Here is a 22,549-nt window from a genome sequence, read left to right on the forward strand (position 1 = left end):
GATGCAGGGCCTGAACAGGGCCTGAACAAAAACGGAGCAAGATGTGTCATGCCAGTGACTTCATTAGGTGTTGCTAAGACTTGAGGCTTATTTCACGCTAGCTACTGAGTACTCTGGCGTTTTTTTCCCTTCATTCAGCAAAGGCTACACAGATGTAGTGAAAATCCCAGAAGGGGCAACCCACATCAAAGTTCGGCAGTTCAAGACTAAGGACCAGAGCAGGTTCACTGCCTACCTGGCCCTGAAAAAGAAAAACGGTGAGTACCTTGTCAATGGAAAATATATGATCTCCACTTCAGAAACAATCATTGACATCAATGGGACTGTCATGAACTACAGCGGCTGGAGTCACAAAGATGATTTCTTGCACGCAATGGGACACTCTGCCACAAAAGAGGTTCTTATTGTGCAGATACTTGCGACTGATCCAACTCAACCAGTGGATGTCCGCTATAGTTTCTTCGTCCCAAAGAAGCAAGGGCAAATGACTAACTCTGTCACCAGCAGTGGCAGCAGCAGCAGCAGCAAAGTAACTCCACAGCTCATGGAACCCCGCTGGGTTACGGGGCCGTGGCTTTCTTGTTCTCGAACATGCGACACAGGATGGCACACCAGGACTGTCCAGTGCAAAGACGGGCATGGAAAATTAGCTAAGGGATGTCTTCTCTCTCAGAGACCGTCAGCATTTAAACAGTGCTTGTTGAAAAAGTGTTAACCTGTGGTTGTGATCTTCTTTAAAAGAGGTCAAATAAGCCATTGTTGACATACTGGTATTAGGTCTCCCCAGACAGAGAGAAGCAAAGGCTTCAATGTACTTACATACAGTCTCAAATTATGGGCAGAATCTGCCTATTTGGACCAAATGAAGATGTGCACTGCTTTAAATAATAGTAGGGTGATCTTAATATGTCAAAAAACTAAGCATTAAAGTTGTTATCAGCCCTCTGTGTCTGCAAAAATATAAAATAAAATAATGCAAAAGAAGAAAAACTAGTGAATGGAGGATCCTGGGATATTTGAAGGTTACAGAGTCATCTCCCCTTTTTCACCTACCTCTAATACAGTATGTCCTTAGAAAACGTCATGTGTATCCATGATACCACAGTAGCTTATTTTATACTGTTTTGTAAATATCTTTCATTTGATATGTCACTTTATATCACTTGGTTCTATTAAAAAATCAAAAGACAAACTACATAAGCAAAGTGATCGACCAAAGTATATCTGCAGCCCTTGTGGACTTGGTCCATTCTTCAGAAAGGGCCGCAGATGTTTTACTGGAAAATGAAGAGCTTGCTGCTGGTTTTAAAAAGTAATACCTTTTGGTTTTGACAAAAGGAAACACATTTTCATGCTAGGAATTTCCTGACAGCAGATCATTATTCTATGACAAATACTGTGTTTCCACCAAGACTTCTCAGGAGCATTGCAGCAGCTTGCAGACCAAGGATCCCCACATGTACATTGCTCAAATACCAGCACCATCGGCAACTCCTCAACATGTGTATGTCAGACACACACAGAAGGAGGATTTGGCTGCTAGGAGGAATTTGTGTACACTTTGTAAACCTTCCACGATTTCCAGCTGTGTCACAGCTTGGGGTCCTTGTTTTCGATGGAACAATAGCTGCTAGCGTCTTCCTTCCATAAAACAAAGGCATACTGTATTTTGTAGAAACTAGTTAGAAAACCAAAAATTACAGGTAAGATAATCAAGTGTCTTCTAACTCAGATATTCTGAGGCTGTGTACAACTGCTTTCTCTGTTATTTTCTCTATAGCTTCCACTTTGAATCTAACAATGTGTAATGTACCTACATCTTCTAAAGAGGCTATAAAGGTCAAAAAAACACAGCAAGCAGTTAATATTTTATCACTGTTTTGTCCATCATGCCTAACTCTGGTATTCATCTTACCAGCAAAAGTTTGTAACTATTTGTCTTTTTTGGTTGTTTTGTGTGTGTTTTGGGGTTTTTTTAAAGCTATAGAAGGCATTCATGTTTTGTATATCTACCACATTTGGGAGGAAGAGGGGTCACTAGGAAGTCAAACCACATCAGGATGTGGAGGACTTGCCCAATATCAATAAGACTGTTTCCACAGTACAGGCAGTAGCTGCTAATAGTTTTCATTGGCAGCAACTTCTGAATCCCGTTTTTGTCTGGTAGAAGTTCTGTGACGGAGGATGGGCATTTCACCTTATGCAGGTAACAGGTGGAGGCCTGATAGCAACCCTGTTAAAATTGCTTCATTTCATATCAGCAAACTTTGAATTAAGCCCTAGGAAAACAGGTACCGAAAGAAATGGTTAGAATACACTGATGAAAATAGAATCCCAGCTGTCTTTTATTCCCTCATTCATCCACACAGGAGAGTATGAGACTGCAGGAGAATTTTCAGACAAGCCTTACAGCTGTAAGTCAGTGGTACTCAAGCACTGAAATAGCCCAGGCTCTTCTGAAAATCCCAATGATGAAATCAGTAGAGAAAACTTGTTGGCATGTGTCGCAAGAAGGGCAGGTCTCACTCCGGGCTGACACAAACATGTTTTTGCAACTGTGGCATGTTTGTGTGTACTCTTAGAAAGCATGTGATGATTTCAAAACAGCATAGAATTGCTACATCTACAAGTGTGAAACCTGGAGAAGTACCTGTTTTTGTACCCTGTTCTAAATAAACAGTAAGAGGGGCAGGGCCTCCTCCTCTGTCAAAATGAATTACCAATGAATGTTACTAGTCATCTTCAGCTCTCAAAAATGGTGTGGCCTTCGTATTAGGAGTAGTCCTATGCAAAACTGTGGATCTTGAGGAAAATTCCCCACTTAATCTGTGATCCCACTCTAAGAACTGAGATCAAGGCTCTGAATATTTGCAGAATTCTGGAAAGTTATGATTTATGCCTTCTCTGCCTATTAACATAAGATCACTTTGAAGTGTCTTAATTTTTATACTTATATATGTATTGCAGGTGTTCTAGAACCTCTCAAAAAAGTTCATAATATAGAACACTTCATGAGAGGAAAAATGAGACTTAACAATTGTCTCAGCATACAGTTGCTGTATTAAGTGGCATTTGTTTTTCCTGTGTTTTATCATAATAGAGACAGAATGTGCGAGTATTTGTGTTTGCATCATAGTAATAATTTATTATATATTCAGCAGGATGAGTAAGGCTTTTGGATGCTATTCAGGCTCCAGAAGAGCAATACATACGCGGGTATAAATTTAAAGCTTCCTTAGATCAAGAGTGTCTTTTTCATAGAAAAAGTTTATTTATAAAAAGTAAATAAATATGAGAACAAACCACTATAGTGATTTTTCCCTTTTCACTAGTGTAGTAATGGAGCAAATTAACATGTGAAAAAAGCAGTTGCCTTTATATGGTGAGAGAGCAAAGGAGGGTGTAAGATAAACTAGGTCAGCCTGCTCTAGTTAACACTTGCTTTTTAGCTGCTTTTTGTAATCAGACTCCAATTGCAAACCTTACTTTTGTCAGTCGTAGCTATTTCATGTAGCTGCTGAATGAAAAGTTGATGCAAGGTATGTGACTGCATCATTTCAACTTCTGTTCTCAACTAAATTCCTTGTCTCTCACACTGTTATGTCATTGTTTACATTACCACCAGTCGTTGGCAAACAGGATTCATAAAACGCATCTAGGGGATAGAAACCTGGACTATTGCTCTTTTGATAGAAATCAGCAATCCTCAGTGTTAAATTCACTGATGACTTTTTGGGACACATCTCCAGTGCCATTAGGTGGAGTTGCACCCCTAAGCGTTAGTGGGTTTTAGAGCATCTGCTTCTCAGATAAGACAGTCTCACTAGGAAAAAGCCTGTCATCATTGGTTTGACTGTGTACAAGAAATTAAATTTAGCTGCCCTCCTGTGGAAACAGTTTTATCACAAGGGGGAGAGGGAATAATCTTGTGGATTAATCACAATGGTAAAAAAAAAAAAAAGCAACACAGCACTGAAAAAATAAAATAATTTATTGTTTTTACAACTGGTATGTGAACGGATGTAATGAATTTATTTATTCTTATTTAACAAAAATACCAATTGTGCAAATTCTATATTTAAAATGTTTTGCTATCGTCTCTGTCTCTCTCTTTCTCGCTCTCTTAATTTATGCTTCAAATTTATGTTGAAAGTACGCCTTGTGAGTTTACATAATGTATGGCACTGGTTATTTTTTTATATGTTTTTATTTAGAAAGCTTTCTGCATGAAACAGGGGTGTATGTGTATACATGTGTGCACACTGTATAGATGTATATCCTTTTTCTGCTCCTATCTTTTTCTTAGAGAAGTTGTAGATTTTTAATTTTGTGACACCTCATGCTCAAAGCTCCTTGTTATGCTTTACTTCTAAAATCTCTCAACTAGCAAGTCATAAAGGTCTCTGGACCAAAAAACCCCATACCAGCTCCTAAAGAACTCAGACAATAGACTCGCTTCGCACAGGTGCATGCAGTTCATGCTGCATGCCTCAGTGATTTACCACCAAAGCTGGTAGGAGTCTTACCCTTCGCTTCAATGGGAGCAAGTTCAGGCTTCTAGTAAATGGGAGTCCTCTATGCAAATGAAGTTTCTCTGAGTTGTCAGGGTGGCAAGTGAGTCTTCTGTCATGCAGCTTCTTGTGTTTAGGTGAAATCACTACAGAGAAACTCTTGTATGCCTCTTTAAAACATAGCTGAAACAATGTATGATTTGGTTTATTAAGACTGAAACATTAAAAAAGCTACTTTTTCATTCTTTCCACCATTTATATACATATATCAATATGTATATATGGCTATAAAAAGTCAAAAGCCCAATTTGGAAGGCTTAGCAATATTTTACTTCATTGTATTTTAGCTCTTCGCACCACATCAGGCAAAGTTAGACACAGAAAAGACAGCAAAGCATGCATTCCCAGTGTTCCCTTGAAATAACAATACCTGTTTGCTTCTGCTTTTCATCCAGTCCAACTACTGCTGAATTCAAGGGAACTTCTATTGGGCCCAGTGTAAGGAAAAAAATGCAATATAGACAAACCTACAACTTTTCTACAGTCAGTTTATTTAACAATTCTGTACACTTCAGCATAAGGGCAGTACTACAGACCACAAATAATCTATTTCCAACTGTTGAGTTATCCTACTTATCAGGGCCCACATTCACACAAGTTAAATTCCAGCTCAGCCTCTCTGCTCAGTGCTTGCTGCCGTCCAGGCACTCCTGAAGACCCAGAGCCAGCCACAAGGCTTTAGATGAAATTGTAATGGCCAGTGGGTGATGTTTGCTCACTTAAGACCCACTCCAAAATGCCAGGAAGTTGCTATAAGCCTTGACTTTGACAATCTTTAGGGCAGGCTTTATACAGGATTTTTAAGGACGAAGCATTAATAATTATGGGGTTTCAGCAAGGTGTTCAGGTGAGTGTTTCTCTTCCCACTCATGAATGCTGTGGCATTCTTTGTCACTGAGGAAGACGGAGCCTCTGTCAAGAGCCAAAATTAGATTCTCTGAGCATAGGCTGCAATTTTCAGAAAAACAGTTGCTGGCTTGGAGGGGTTTGTTCTTCTTTTTAATTAACTGATTAGTTTTTATAGAGTGGCCAAAGTGCATCATTGCAGTCATACTTGTCATAGGTAACATTTTCAAGAGGGTTTTTTTACTGTGGGTACACTGCTGCTAGCTTGTATAGTAAAGCTAGTTCAACATTCTTGTTTCGAATAACGTTGCAAATGCAGATATTTCTGGTTTATCATGTGTACTGGTAATGACTCTTAACGTAAGAGAAATTGTCAGGACCTCAGCTGGCACTACAAAATGTAGCTTTGGGGTTTAGAAGGTTCTATTACAAGTGCAAGTTTTCAGTGATAAAGTACAAAATTTGATGCCCCAAACATATTCTTAGTCTTCCCAGTGAGTGGTGTAAGAACTTCTCTCCAGACACACTGTACCAAACATCTTGATACTGTCCTGCTGCTCTGCACACTGCAGAGCTGCAGGTCAAAAACAAAACTCACAATGTCGTTTGCCCTGGAAGTTGTCTGTAGAGGCTCACGGTCACTGTAAGGACACTAAAGTCATTTCCATGTACATCAGCCTTGCATAGTCCATGTTGAAACAAACACATACATGGACACATGCATAATTTAACTGTGGTTAAATGCAAATGCATATTTTTCGTGTGTGCATGTGTATACTTGTGTATATATGAACACATACTTGTACATATATACACAAATGAGTATTTGGGTCTCCATTACTCCCACTCACTGGGTGAAATAGTTACACTGATTTAGTTATACCTATGTAAATTCAGAGTAACTTCATTACATCATTTGGCTTTGCAGGAGCTGCTTCAGCCTTATACCACTTTAAGTGACAGCATAATTTGTCTTTTAATTTATAGGAACTGGTTTATACAATTTATCATATGAACTGTGAAATTTTCAGATAGTTTATCATATGAAACATACTCATAGACAGTCAAGCCTATATGCGTTGCTAAAACCCCATCAGATACAGGAAATAATATAATGAATTCAAATAAGTTGGAGACAGCGTAATACTCCTGTATAGCAGTAAATACATTTAATTTTTATTGTCAGGTCATCTGCCTAACAGATAAAATAAAACGAGAGGCATTGTAGGGAAGACTAACAGGAAAGTGCAGTGTTTGGTTTTGCTTAGTTTATGTCATTGTGCCACTTTATATCCTCTGTTGGTGTCAGCGTATTCTGGAAAGTGTCACTTTGTGCATTACAGATAACTCAGCTGAAAAACCAAGATGTGTCACAAAATTTTTTTCATCCTAGTATGTGTCTAATCGAACAGAGTTAACATTTTTAGAGCACTACTATGTCAGCCAGTTTACATCATAATGTTATGCGAAATATAAATTCATTCAAACAGAATTGTACAAGGTCTACACTGTACTATGACACATTGAAGGCCAATATTTTGTTTTGTAAACCATTACATATGTATAATTTACCAGTTGTAATCTTAAAACATTTGATTCTGTGATTTCAGTAAAAGTAATAAATATAAACTGTATCATAGGTCCAAAATATTTGTTCTTGATGGTATATTTGTGGGCTACTGTTTGCCATTTGTGCCCTGCTAGAGACAGATGAGCAAAAGAGATTGAGCTGATCCCTACATTAAGACATCAATATTCTTGCTATATGTAAACACTGCACTTCAGTTGTGGTGGGGTGGAGTTCTGTCAAAGTGGTTTTGAGAGTCATGAAATAGAACAGGAAAGTGCAGAAAGCAGCATTCAGTGCCTCTCCAGAGCCTTAGACAAAGTTCCTGTTTGCTGCAGTTCAGAAAGATGGTATGTACCAGTGATCTCCTGAGCCTTCCCAAAGCTCCTGTGAAGTCCATGGGTTCTGTCCAAAAGCCACATCTTGCAGAATTAGTGGATTAAGATATTCAGAATATAGTTAGCCATAGAAACCAATGTAAAAGTAGTAAAAACCTACCAGAATGGGTAATGGCAGCGTACGATGTGTGCAGAAGTGGTGGTACAGCTTATGTGTCAAAGGAACAATAAGAGCAGTAACTAGGGATTGGGCTGGTGAGACAGTTGTATACACACTCCAACTGAAGTGTGGCTCTTAAGAGGAGTTACTACCAAGATTTACTTTTCTAACAAACAGGACTGTATTATTATGCATTATAATTCAATTTTCGTGCTGATTTCTTTCTTATCCTTTCTGATTCCACAACACTAAGTTGGAGTTTTTCTTGTTCCTGAAAATGATGCTTTCTTTCCAAAAGTGAAAGCAAACTCATCCTGTCTAAATCTTACCCCATGTGCCTGTCTAATCTATTGATTGCTGGCATTTTTATGAAATTTGAATTTTGCCTTTTTTTAATGTGGAGGTTTTGTTTTATTTTGTTTTACGAATTGTAAATTAAATTGATTCTTACTTACAGAAATTTTATATGCCTAGGAATAACTTTTCTTCCTAGGTTGTTCGGAGAACGGCAGCAAAGCTTTACAGAGCTGCCAGTACCTATAGAGAGGCCCAAGGTCTTCAGAAAAATGTGTCTAGTAATCTGTTACACTGCATATAAATCAGCTTGAACCACATTACAAGAGAGCTGTCCTGCTAGTGCTTGGTACAGTATATGTGGCACAGTATATGTCTATATATGTGCAGTATTACATATTTGTAATATTACTATTACCTAGTCTGTATGTATATAAAGTCTTGCTTATACATTTACAGTAGATGGTTATAAGACAGGTCACTGCCCATCAGAAAGAATGCAGTGGTCAACATCAGTGAAGGGTGCAGTGGAAAACCTGTGCTAGAAGGCAGTTTTACCATTTACCCTGCCTAAGGGGTTTAGGGAGATGAGTCATCTGCTACACTCATCAGTAAAAATTGACTAACAGGTTTTCATCCCTCTCTGCATCTTTCCTTAGCCAGGATGCTGGGGCAGAGCAAAATTTCCACCAACTCCTTGTCTCCTGCCCACCTGCAGGTAGAAATGGCAGATATGCAAACTATGCCACAACTTTGTCCTCTACTGTTAGATAGTTTTTGTCTCTTGGAGCGCTCCACAAGTGTTACCACCCAGTACATCCTCTGTATTTTTGTCTGCATAGCAAGCTGCAATGTCACCGAGTGATTATGGCAGGTCCTATCTTCCCCAAATTCCATTTTTATTTCCCATTTTAGAGTTTGCAGTAGCTCAGAAAAAGCCATTACTGGGAACGGAAATCCATTCGTATACAAATCAACTAGAGCAGAGACAGCAGTATAGATGTTCTCAAATGTCCAACGCTGTCATAATCCCATTACCGTGCAGGGACTGTTCTGTATCAGGAACATGAACTCATTCTCTCTTAATGTATTTTCCATCTCTTCATAATGTGACATTTCACCTCTTCAGAAACTATATGTAATTATGTATGAGGAGGGAGACTTCTATCCCCAAGACTCTGAACTTGTAGACCCAATTCTCATTTATAGGTGGGGATGCAAGATGGATTTGATCCAATTTCAGTCCTCTAGCCAAACTGATCCTTTTTAAAAAAACATAAGTTTTGGAAACCTCAAAATATATCCAATAATTAAACTAGAAAATGTTCAAGTCTTTCCACATTGCTTACACCATTACCTCACTTTCCTTATGCTGTGCTCTGCAAAGTTTAAAGTAATAAATTCATCATGCTTAGACCACTCGACATTCTAAGCTGACTCAAGGATAGGGTTGAAGAGTAAATGCATGGGAAAAGTAATTTAACAACAGTCAAGGAAAAACTATTATTTTCCATGCTTGGAGGACCAGGGTGGCAATCTCTTTGCTTTCCCTTGATTGTTCTGGGAAAGTACGCACGGACATTTTCTTAAGCAGTTGCTCAAGAAAGCTTTTTTGTTGTAGCAATCATGTGCAACCTAAGGATGAGCTTATTAAAACAGCCATTGTGGCCATTGCCACCATAGCCTCACTGCTCCAAGTGTTGCTAAACAAATGCAGTATGACAGGATAGTTGGATGAAATTCTGGGGGATGCATGTGCATATAGGTATGGGGGAGAGGGGTGCCTCAGAAGGCAGAAGGGGTAAGAAGTGTTGCATTCTGTAATCTTTATCAGCTTTAATGCATTTTTCCACAGGAAGCTCATAAGCATGTGTTTTTGCCTACCTGTAATTTGGTTCCCTGGTGTGTCTATATTTTACTTCTTCCATCTATTCTTCTGTCTCAGTAAGACTTTATCTAAAGGACCCAAACCTGCCAAACCCTCCCGCACATCTCTGACTGCATAAGCCTGAGTTCCACTAAACAGACTCATGTTAGCAGCAACGCTTCCCAGTAAGTCGTGACTGCGGCCAGATGGGCACTGAAGGAGTGGTCCCCTGCCCTTGCAGCTGCCAGGAGAAGAGGAGGGCAGGGGCGTGAGCCCAGCAGCGCCGCAAGGGAGCCCTGCTGGCATCAGTTCATCTGGACTGTCTCGAGACAGCCGAACTTCAGATCCTGTGTATGTGCAAGGACGTGCCTATCTCTAGCTCATCCGAGTGCTTCGCACAGGTTCGCATCATAAATTAATTCTTTTGATAGCGCTGGCTCTGCTAGTCGCCTTTTATCCCCCTTACACATTTGTGGTGTTATTTTGAGAGACCATAGTGAAAATGGATTTTAGATCTTTTTGCTCTGGAGGCACTCACTCCTTTTAAGCTGCTACGGTAGCAGGTGTTGTGCCCAGGCCCTCTGCTGATGGGAGCTGGGTGTTGATAATTTTGCTTATCATCTGCTGTAATGATCGAAGGCCATACACCCTGGTGAGGTTTGCAGATGTAAATTCTGCTCTAGCCGTGCCGGTAACCACAGAAGGGCCGTACGCATGTGTTAGTGCATATCCTTACCAAAAAAAAATACGCAAATTGCACTCCACTGGCAATCCAGCAGAGAGGCCCGTTGGAAACCGACCCCGTGCAGCCATAAAGCCGTGAAGGTACCACAGAGAAACATCTGCTTGGTAAGCAGGAAGGCACCAGTGCAGTGAACATTGCTATGGTCCCGTAGTGCCTGAGAGCATCAGGTAACTCCCATCTTGAAATAGTTGAAAGCTGGCAGGAGGCCACCTCGGCAATTGCTTAGATGGCAGCTGCCCAACGGGTTGGCAAACAAGCTTAGTTACCTAGTAAAGGTGGTCTGTAACTAAAGGGTAACGAAAATGATACTGGAAACTTTGAGAGCACTTTAAAGTGGTCAATTTAAGACAGGGCCCTGCCCACTGGAAGTGGTCCTTTGCTGAAGGCCTCGCTGTACTAGGGCTGGTTTTGTCCAGAAAAAACAGTGTTGCATGCTGTGTGGTCTGGGAGGAATGTTTTCACACTGATATTTATGTGGCATGCTAAGATCTGACAGCCATCCAGAGGGGTTTCAGCCAATATTTCATTTTAAATATATGCTGCCCACAACTGAAGAAAAGCACGTGAAATGGCATTGCTTCTGAGGGGTAAACCGAATGGCAGAGTCGCCGCAGATAGCAGAGACAGACTCCGTATGGTAAACCAGCGGCTACAGAGATATAGGTTCTTTTGACAGGAATTTGAGCTATGAAAGGATTTAAGGGGAAATTACCAACCAGTCTGGTATTCAAATGCCAAAATACACAGTCAGACTCTTGGCCGTACAGGCACACTGTAATGCTCTTCAGCTTCACTTCAAAGAGAGAAGGAAAGTTGCAGGACTTCTCTGTGTAAACCTCAGCCTCTTCATGTATGCAGGAAATCACCACCAAAATGCTAGCCCTTCATCAGGTTAAAATGAAACGGTGAACTGAAGTATTATATACGAAGAACTTTTCCTCCAGAGGAGAGGAGAAAGAAGCAAAGGATGTTTTGTTTCCCTCTCCATCAAAATAATTATTATTTTGGGATGAGTTCATTGTGTATTTTTAGCTATTTTTTTTCCCCAAGATAGTTTCTTAAGGCAAGGCAGAGACAGAGTCAGTACCTAAGACAAGTTGGGAGGTTACTGTGGAACAACTTTGCCTCCAAAAGGTCTCTGCCTGCCTCAGCCTGCTGAAGGCCTTTCCAGTATGGCTCCAGTCTTAGGCTCCTGTTCCCCAGAGTCTGCACCTTCCACACCAGGAGCCATTCTCTTTGGCTGCATTCATAATGTTTATTTAAATCATCACCTGGTTTGTTTTCAGAGCTAGTCAAGTTTCTAGAAATATGTAAAAGAGGATGTTAAAGACCTAGTAGATTAAGAACAAAAAAAAAGACATTGGCAAAAAAAATTAGGAGAAGTAGTTACTTTTCATTTACAACTACAAAAGAAAAAAGAAGGGGAAAAGCTCCAGGAAGGAAGATTATCTATGAACAGTATGTCTTCTATCTTGAATCTGGATGTAAGCCAAAACCAAGCAGCATCCAAAAACTCTGGAAAATTCGGGGAGTTAATTTAGATGTCATAGCAATCCATATATTGGGGTAAACTTTAAAATACAAAGCAGAATAGCTAAAATAAGAGAATGGAGTAGCGATAGAGGAAAAAATGCTTTACTCTTCCTACCTAGCTCTAGTTAGGTACAGCAAGGGACAAGAAGTAACTAAGAAGGGAGCTTGGACAGTTTAAGATAATTTCATACAAGATTAAATTTATCAGATAAATGTAAAGAACAAAAAATTTTTATTCTATAAGGATAAATATGGATTTCCATTAGAAGTAGTAGCTGAAGACTTCATAGTCCAATTATTTATGAGAATGTGGATATTATTACTAAAAAACCTGAAGACTACAGCCCAGATGGGTTTATCATTTTAAGCCTTTTTAAAGCTTGAAATAAAGCCTTAGTTGATATATTTAATTAGATATGCCAGGAAGTTACTACTCTTGCATGGAAGCAATTGTAGCTATAATACACATTACAACTCACAAAGGGGTGGGAGTGAATCAGTCATTCCTAATGTACTTCCTAATGTAACACTTGCTTTTAAAGCAAAGGGTTAGTAGGTAGACTAGAAAGTTTCTTCGATATATGTGCTCAGACCATTAAAATGTACCATAGGAAAAGCATCTCACAGACAAGAGATTTAGACTTCATCTTGATTAAGGAATACTGCAAGGGCTCTTGGTGTCATTGCACAAGAGAAAGCCGCTAGCTGAATGAAATGGGAACATGGGAGCACATCTCCTTTCCGTGGGACCAGAGTAACGGTCCTGGCTGAAGGTGCACCATGAACGTGGGTTGCAAAGGGTCGTTGAGGGATAGTCTCATAGGTGCTGACCCCAGAAATTTGTGAGAATGAAGGGATAAAGCCTGCCTGGGAGCCAGTGTTTAAGCAGGGGTATGAGTCCAATTCACCTGACTAGTTCAGTAAATGTCCCGTGAGTAAATAAATAGCTTGGTCATTTGGAACATATCTCAAAGCACTGCAGGAAAGTAGCTAGAGGACCACAAAAACTATGTTGGTATCCATATGGCAATAGACAGAGGTTATTTTAGCAGTGTGAAATGTTTTCTGATTCCAACAGCACACAAAAAAAAGTGCCAAAGCAATTTGCCAGTGACAATAATGTGTGGTGTAATGTTGAGGATGAAAAACCTTCAGCTGGGCTTGACCCAGTGTAAATCATCCCTGGGTCTACTCCAGTAATATTCAGTGTTAACCAACTGTATCTGGGCTTTCTATCTGAGTAGTATCTGTCACTTGAATATAGATAAATATTAAATTATGTCTACACTTAAGGCAGAGTCCTTAGTGTTGACTTAAAATGTAACTCATGTTTCTAAATCATTTCAGTGAATTTGTAAATCCCATCCTTAAAGTTTTTGAAAACCATATATTATTTTTTTTTAGTCTGCTATTTAACACCATAGTGTGATTCTAGCCAAGCCCTGAAATCCCACGCAAGGCAGATTATGTTCGGTTCTCTGGCTGTCTACATATTTTCCTCCCCTGTGTGCCTTACGAGCCAATGCCTGAATATAGCCCTAAAAGCATATCCGTAGCATACACCCAAGAGACCACATTCAGTATCCTGTCACCCATCATATTGAACTGATTGATTCTACCAGGATTGTTAATAAAAGCATAATTTCAAAAATGTCTCTTTACTTAAAGCCTTTTTTTTTTTTAATAGTATAGTAGTTATGGCAACTGCTTCCTGCCACCTCTGCTGCCAAAAGCCACAATCCATCCATGAAAAAGAGCTCCTCCATCCAAACACATTTTTCAGTGGACAGCAGCATTCCCTGGCTGGAGCACACTCTTCCCTTCCCTTCTGGCAAATTGGAAGCCAAACAAAATCTGTAATAAATGTGAGCTGAGAGTGAGGAATTAAGTGAACTTCTTACAAATGACTTTATTTTTACACGTACATGCAAGAAAAAAGGGAAAAAAAACCTCTGGGGGGGGGGGGTGGAGGGGAGAAAAAGCCAGCCACCCCCCAAGGCTGTTCAATGAAAGAAAATGTTTTCCTTTCTTAGAATGCACGTTTGGGATTCAGACTCTCTTAAAAGTCTTGGTATAATAGTAATTAAAAAAATGGTGAGTTATTTCCCCTTCTCTCTTAGTTTTATTCTACCATAGAGGTCAGTGGCATGTTTTCTTAAGTCTAGTGTATTTCCTGCATGATGATCAAAGTTTGCTTTATGAATTTGAAAATAAACTGTTCATATTCTTTGCTAGTACCAAAATTCTGCTTCTATGAGCAGGCCTTTCTGGTCTTGACACAAAATAATTCTTAAATTTTCTGTTTGACAACATGATAAAGCTTTTAGAAAAGCTTTACAATTATTTTTATAGACTGTATTTATAAATATTATTTTCCCTCCCTAGGCATAATTCCAATGCATAGTTATGTGGAGCTTGCTTTTCTTTCCCTTGCCCTGTTGGCTGTGACCTTTTACTCACTCAGAAAACAATTAGTACGTTTTCCAGCAGATAGTTGGATGATTTCATGCTCTCTTATTATAAGAAAACATTGTAACAGACCACTTGAGCAAACAGTTTAATGTGCTTTCTTTGAAGCCCCTGTATAGTGAACAAATACAAATGTACAAGAATGTCAAAAAATTGAATGAATCAAGAATAATGATAACAATGAGATGAACAGCCACTTATAAAGCAGGAATTCTCTTATAGACTGAATTTGAAAGTTTTATTAAAATACACCACCACCATGATACAAGTCACTTTGAGATTTTTGGCTGTGTGTGAGAAGAAGATAAGGCTCGAGTTCCAGTACTAATTAGGCATTGCACACATTGTGATCATTAATAATTTCCACCACAGTAACTTCAGCCTACAAGGTATTTTGCAAACAAATTGCAGAAACACAGTGTAGACAATGTAAGCACTCAAAAGCACATACAGTATACAAGCCTGAAATTATGAAAAAAGGAGAGGAAGGAAAAGTAACAGCAGAGACACAGGTCCAATCCAAAATTGTGAGGCCAGCATTACTACAGTTTTGTTTCCAAGCTCAGCAACAGGATGGCATTGCCTGGTGTTCTGTGTTAATGACATGCTCACTTGATTAAAACCCTTTTTCTCCCCATGAAGTACCTACCTTACTGAGATTTTTGCCTTCAAAATTATTTTCACTGCCTCCATGCAAGTGATGTATTCTATAGCTACGTTGGGCATTTTAGCTTCTTTTATATAATAAACATACAGAACTATTGCAGTAGGACTTCAGGGTATTTAGAAATCCCTCCCCACTGGTCAGCTTAATGGCAGGACTCATGGAGTGGCCCCCTCATGCGTGTTCTTAGTGTGCAAGTAATGGTGGAGTTACACGAGCCGTCTCTGTGGAGTAGTTCCAAAAAAGAAGGCGGCTGTACACCAACAGGGATGTCTATTCCCTGCTTTGTCTCCAGTTCCCAAACTTGAGCCAGCATGCATTGCATCAACAGGAGAATGAAAACAAATGAGAAGAAAAGGCAAAGCGTATGCATACGATGCCACAAAATAAAAGGAAGTTTGTTATCTCCAAGGATTCACTAATTCATTGCTTGGATTTTCTCCCAAATAAATTATGCTGGATTAAGCCAGGACTAAGCTAGCTAAAAGGAAGTGTCACCATTCGAAGCACAACCCTAATCAAATATCCCCAAGTTTCGCTTAACACGAAGTTGAGCTGCAAAATTTCAGAATTTGCCTATGCTTACACAGGTCAAATGAAGTGGTGACAAACAAAGAGGCACCAGAAGATATCCTTACCCCTGTTCTCCCAGCTGAAGCAACTGGAAGACATAAAAGGCATAATTATCCTGTTTTAAGTCACACAGTAAGCAGAAGCACAGCCAGGAATGTACCGTGGGCTTCTACGCTCCAAAATAGCGATATAAAACAACCGTTCCTCTTTTACCAGGATTTTTTACAGCTGCTTTCGGCATCAGGTTGATATTCTCAGGTTTTTTTTTCATTCAAGTCCCATCTTGCAGCTGCATCCACAGAAGCAGTTCTCCACTGAAGACAGGAGCACTGGTCTTGCCTACAGCAACTCTTGAAGCACCTTTAATGAGTCAACCCAGGCACCTTTGCTAGTTGACAAAGTAGGCACCTGAAAGGTACAAGACTTGTGGCTTTTGCCACTGACCTTAGGATAAGACGAATGGCACCCCCCAGGCTCTTGTTTCTCTCCATTGGTCTGGGTTATTAGATGTGGAGAAGGCTTCCACCTTTCACCAGACAAATCCATGCCTGGCCTGCGACTGCTCTACGGTCTGCTTTAGGGTACAATGGTTGACTTCTATGCAAGTTGGTCTATGAAGAGAAACACTGCTGTCATAAATTATTCCAGTGGCATGTTGTCTGCCAAGACTGTATTACACTATTCCTCTTATTAATTTTTTTTAAGTCTAAATACATAAAACTGTAGCAACTGTTACATAGTCTTTCAAAAATTTTAAAAAAATATTTTGACACTGGGGAGGGGCTTCCTCTCATGGACTTTCGAATCTCCATCTGAAACACTCTTTATAGGTGCCTTTTAGATTCAACAGAGAAAAAATGGGCACTTCACACATGCTACTCATTTCACCCAACAGCAGACGTCCATAATAGGTTAGATGAATTGCACATTACAAATGTGTATTTCTTTCCAGCGACAAAGGGACATAGGGTTCAGATGTAGACAGCTACAGTGCAGATGTCTGAAGCTGAGTGAGATGAATCTCATTCCAGGTCTCAAAAGGGCTAAAAGTGCTTGGGAGCAGTATCCTGTTTCCAAAGAGTTTTCAAGTAAAAACTCAGTTCCAAATGGCTATAATTCTTTCAAAAAAATTGACTAGATGAAGGCAGGTTTGTTCTGCACCATTTTTTTCACTGAGCTACCACTGGGAGAATTAGTAATGTTCTAGTTCAGACTCTCTCCCTCCCTATCATCCCTCCCCCTTACGTCCTCCAGCTCTTACTTCATTGCAAAGTTCTCTTTAAGCTTGTGTAAGAAACTACACATCCTTTTCGATATAGAAAAATATCTGCAGTGAATTCAAAACCCCTCAGAATGTGAAGGTTATACGTATTGCAATGATTGTCAGAAAAATGCTTTTCTCCTCTCCCCCTGCCTAAAATATATTCCTGTGGAGCGATCTAATTTTTATGCTAAGACTTATTTGCAGATTTTTTTACTGATATGAAGTTGTTTAAAATCAAATTATGAAGGCCTTGGAGAGATGCAAAAGTATTTGTTTCACTTAGCCTTGATATACAATATTAAAATTGGATGTTACTACAGAGCTTTTAAAGTCAATTATTGAATTATCTATTGGTACGGGTTATTACAGCTCAGTATCCCTATTACACATCTAATATTGGTAAGCCTTTAGCTTCAACAAGCTGTGACGATGAGATCCAAAATGTAACCAGGAAATATATGATGGCTTTGAATGCTATGTGTTGTGCAGAATTTCTCAATGAGTAGATCTCGTTGCTGTGCTACAAGCACAAAAGAGAACCAAGCTCCTCGCCCCTTCATTGTGTGTATACTTCCACTATCTCTTTTGGCTTCTTTACCCCATGGTGAATAAATGTAATAAAACAGCTGCTGCTTCCATGTCTGTGCGCAGTTTTTCCACAAGTGCCACTAAATTCTCTTGAATATGCTCCAGCTTATTCCCTGAAGAAAACCCTGACATTCAAGTTTCTCTTTTTTTGTTATAACCAAATAGTGGTTCTAATTTAACCATATTAGAAACAAATTATTAATGAGCCAAATGCCTGACCTGAGCTATCAAAAAAAAAAAACCCAAAACAAAAAACCCTCCCCAAATGTAAAACCTTGACTCCCTTATCTGAGCTGATACAGTTGATTTCAATGCCTTTAATTTCATGAGTGCACAGAGCTATGGAGAGCTCAACACTCCCGCGTGCATCCATGCTGACTGTGGCAGTAAGAAAGGCAGAAGTAAGCAAAATACTAGACTTGTTGGGGGAGCAAGTTTTGGAGAAAGTGGTTGTCCTGGTTTCAGCTGGGATAGAGTTAATTGTCTTCCTCGTAGCTGGTACGGTGCTATGTTTTGAGTTCAGTATGGAAGAATGTTGACAACACTGACGTTTTCAGTTGTTGCTAAGTAGTGTTTAGACTAAAGTCAAGGATTTTTCAGCTTCTCATCCCCAGCCAGCGAGAAAGCTGGAGGGGCACAAGAAGTTGGCACAGGACACAGCCAGGGCACCTGACCCAAACTGGCCAACAGTGTATTCCATACCATGGGACGTCCCATCTAGTATAGGAACTGGGGGGAGTGGGAGCGGGGAATCGCCGCTCGGGGACTAGCTGGGTGTCGATCGGCGGGTGGTGAGCAATTACACTGTGCATCAATTGTACATTCCAATCCTTTTATTATTGCTGTTGTCATTTTATTAGTGTTATCATTATCATTATTAGTTTCTTCTTCTCTGATCTATTAAACTGTTCTTATCTCAACCCATGAGTTTTACTTCTTTTCCCGATTTTCTCCCCCATCCCACTGGGTGGGGGGGGGAGCGAGTGAGCAGCTGCGTGGTGCTTAGTTGCTGGCTGGGGTTAAACCATGACGGTCCATTTTGGCACCCAACGTGGGACTCAGAGGGTTGAGATAATGACAAACCTGACCAGAGCTTGTTAAATTTGTTATAAGCATTCATTATATTGGTCTAACAGTCGCTGGTCACTATGTTGATTTATGTGTTCTTAGAGTTGTTGCTCTGGTTTTTAAAGTTCTGTTATGTATCACCTTGCTTGCTGTATGTAGTCTCTCTTCTGCTGCTTATCGTCTGTGGGAGGTGGACTAAGGTTTTCACTTCAATGTATTGTATAACACTGGTTTATGGTATGATAAAGTCATTGGTTGTGGGATTAATCTGGTATTTGCACTCAGCATTGTCACCTTTATGCTTCGGGAGCCATCTGTGGGAAACTATTAATAATTACACCATTTACCTTTCCTCCTTGGAAAGCCAGTCTATGGGTGGGGTACCTGTCTTCCCCTCTCCTTTCTCCTTCAGTCCAGTTACAATGGTGTTTGAGAATTTTGAAAAATTTGAATACTCGGGATGTTGAGACCAGCACGGTCCTAGCCCTACTGCTAGGAATTAGCATGCTTCTGAATGTGGTTCACCTCTCGTTTAAGGTTAAACAACTATTTAAGAAGATCACCCAGAGATCTGCCCCGAGGCTGGATAATTATGAGTGGCAGGGTGTATGGGGTAGTATGGGCAAGTACCTAGAAAAATGGGCACCTCCAGTGTTTTGTAAATTCACCCCTGAACAAGTGCAGAATCCAGAAGAACTAGTAAAATATTTGGAAATGGTTTGCTGCCACCCTGGCAACTCCAGAGAGATGCAAATCACTGCAACGTGCTGGAGCCTGGCCCATGCCTATCGAGCCCTGTTCGACACCACTCAGTACCCTCAAGGGGAAGAGAATGTCTCTGGATCTAACAACAAAACGACGAGCACTGCTGCTACCCAAACCTTGGTGATGGGCACTGAGGTCCCTCCAGCCCCGGCGACGAGCACTGCTGCTACCCAAACCTCGGCAACAGACACTGCGGTTATCCAAAACCCAGCGAGCGATACTGCAACTGAACCAGCGGACCAACCTGCACCAGTATCATTTGCCCCCATACAGAAGAAGAAATACACAAAAAAATCAGTTCGCTTAGCGAAGGAGGGAGATGAGCCAGGGTCATCACGGGAACAGGAGGAAGAGGCAGAACCAGAGGTAATAACCCAGTCCCTATCCTTGAGTGAGCTACGGGATACGCAAAAAGATTTCGGCTGCCGTATAGGTGAGCATATTATCACCTGGCTCCTCCAATGCTGAGACAATGGGGCTAATAGCTTGGAATTAGAAGGTAGGGAAGCCAAGCAGCTGGGATCGCTTGCCAGGGAAGGTGGCATTGACAAGGCAATTGGAAAAGGGACACAAGCCATCAGCCTCTGGAGGCAACTCCTATCAAGTGTGAAGGAAAGGTACCCCTTTAAGGAAGATGTTATATGTCAATCAAGCAAGTGGACCATCATGGAAAAAGGTATCCAATATCTGAGGGAATTAGCTGTGCTAGAGACAGTTCATCATGACCCGGACAACCCACAATTACCCAAAGATCCAGATGAAGTCCAATGCACACGACCCATGTGGCAGAAGTTTGTACGGAGCACACCATCGTCCTATGCCAACTCACTGGCGATAATGACCTGGAAAGGTGAAGAGGCACCGACAGTGGATGAAGTGGCTCGCCAACTCCATCAATACGAAGAAAATCTCTCCTCCTCCCTACAAGCCTGCATTGCGGCTGTGGAGAAGCTGTCCGAGGATTTCCAGCAATTCAAAGAGGATATGTCCTACTCCACACCTGTAAGGACCAATGTCTCAGCTATTAGGAGTGAGCGCTCCTCTTCCCAAGAGAGAGAATATAGAAGGTACACACTGCGAGGTGCCCTGTGGTTTTACCTATGTGATCATGGAGAGGACATGAGGAAATGGGACGGAAAAATCTACCTCGGTCCTAAATGCATGGGTACATGAGTTGCGAGGAAAAAACATCACAAAAGGGGATTCTACCAGGAAAAATGCCACTTCAGTTTCCAAACAGAGTAGTAGGGCTGATCTTATTTCTGATCCTCAAAGGACTTTTGAGCCAATTTTACGAGAAGTGAGTACTGGATACTCTGACCAGAATTAGAGGGGCCCTGCCTCCAGCCACGTGGAGGAAAGGGATAACTGGGTCTATTGGACTGTGTGGATTTGATGGCCTGGCACATTAAACCCACAGGAGTATAAGGCTCTAGTAGACACCGGCGCACAGTGCACTCTAATGCCATCAAGTTATAAAGGGGCAGAACCCATTTGTATTTCTGGTGTGACAGGGGGATCCCAAGAGTTAACTATATTGGAAGCTGAAGTAAGCCTAACTGGGAATGAATGGCAGAAACACCCCGTTGTGACTGGTCCAGAGGCTCCGTGTATCCTTGGCATAGACTGTCTCAGGAGGGGGTATTTTAAGGACCCAAAGGGGTATCAATGGGCTTTTGGTATAGCTGCCTTGGAGACGGAGGGTACTGAACAGCTGTCTACCCTGCCTGGTCTCTCTCAAGACCCTTTCGACTGTGGGGTTGCTGAGGGTTGAAGAACAACAAGTACCAGTTGCTACCACAACGGTGCACTGGTGGCAATATCGCACCAACTGAGACTCTCTGATTCCCATCCACAAGTTGATTCATCAACTGGAGAGCCAAGGAGTGATCAGCAAAACTCACTCACCCTTTAATAGTCCCATATGGCCAGTGCGAAAGTCTAATGGGGAGTGGAGACTAACAGTTGACTATCGTGGCCTGAATGAAGTCATGCCACCGCTGAGTGCTGCCGTTCCAGATATGCTAGAACTTCAGTATGAGCTAGAGTCAAAGGCAGCCAAGTGGTATGCTACAATTGACATTGCTAATGCGTTTTTTCTCAATCCCTCTGGCAGCAGAGTGTCATCCACAATTTGCCTTTACTTGGAGGGGTGTCCAGTACACTTGGAATCGATTGCCCCAGGGGTGGAAACACAGCCCCACCATTTGCCATGGACTAATCCAGACTGCACTGGAAAAAGGTGAAGCTCTGGAACACCTGCAATATATTGATGACATTATCGTATGGGGACTTTTAAAGACTACATTGAGAGCAATGGGGGGTGGAACTTTCTAACATTGGGATATACATTTAGCAAAAGTCACCCGGTTAGTCAACACCAGAGGATCTGTCAATCAGGGTGGCCCCACCCAGTCAGAATTTTTACGTACTGTAGAAGGGGATAAAGTCCCTGTAGTGCACATAAAAAATATGTTAGGGAAGACAGTCTGCGTTACTCCTGCCTCAGGCAAAAGTAAACCCCTTCATTGGATTGCTTTTGCTCAAGAGCCTGGGTGCACTTGGTGGGTGATATGAAAAGATGGGGAAGTCCGATGTGTGCCTCAAGGGGATTTGATTTTAGGTGAGAATAGCCAGAATTAAACTGTATATTAGTTGCTATATAACCCTGCTACTGTATGTTATCATTACTATAATTGTTATATGCTATATCCATAGTACTATAGTAAGAATCACTTAGATCAAGCAAGAAAGAACTATGATAAAACTGAGCAAAGTGCAGTAGTGATGGAACCAGAAGTGACTCCAGCATGCAACAATCCAACGGTGCACACCATGCTCCTGCTGCTTCAAATGTCACCTGCTCATCACACTGCACTGAAGCCCAATCCTGCTCTACTGACTGAGAGGACTTTGCACCATCCCTCCTGCCCAGACAGACTGGTATGACAGATGGAGCCCAGAGTTGGGAACTAAATGAACTCAATGCACATTTTATGAATATAACCCATAAACTAAAGGAATGATATCTCTCTGTGTGTATACATATATACATACATATATATATCTCATTGTTCATATGTCTCAAAGGGACGGAAAAGGTGATGATGATTGACCAGGATGTAACTAAAGGTAGGGGAACTGAGCATGACGTCAATGGTATAGGATAAGGGGTGGATACTGTCCTGGTTTCAGCTGGGATAGAGTTAATTGTCTTCCTCGTAGCTGGTACGGTGC

At 41.0% G+C, this 22,549-nt stretch overlaps 1 protein-coding gene across 2 annotated transcripts in view; it reads left to right on the forward strand.

The window, feature by feature from the left end:
- Positions 1-7,065, forward strand: part of ADAMTS5 (ADAM metallopeptidase with thrombospondin type 1 motif 5) — a 47,400-nt gene extending 40,335 nt beyond the window's left edge. The window contains exons 8-9 of one of the 2 annotated variants that reach the window (XR_011325040.1): positions 139-5,424; positions 5,635-7,065. Coding sequence is in view for 1 of the 2 variants with exons in the window: in XM_069785299.1 (XP_069641400.1) it covers positions 139-715 (577 nt within the window). In the remaining variant the exon portion in view is untranslated. Of the gene's footprint in view, positions 1-138 lie in introns of both variants that reach the window. The other variant, XM_069785299.1, reaches the window with a different exon arrangement.
- The last annotated feature ends 15,484 nt before the right edge of the window (positions 7,066-22,549 follow it).

The sequence above is a fragment of the Haliaeetus albicilla genome, chromosome 6 (assembly GCF_947461875.1).
Source record: "Haliaeetus albicilla chromosome 6, bHalAlb1.1, whole genome shotgun sequence".
Lineage (NCBI taxonomy): Eukaryota > Metazoa > Chordata > Aves > Accipitriformes > Accipitridae > Haliaeetus > Haliaeetus albicilla.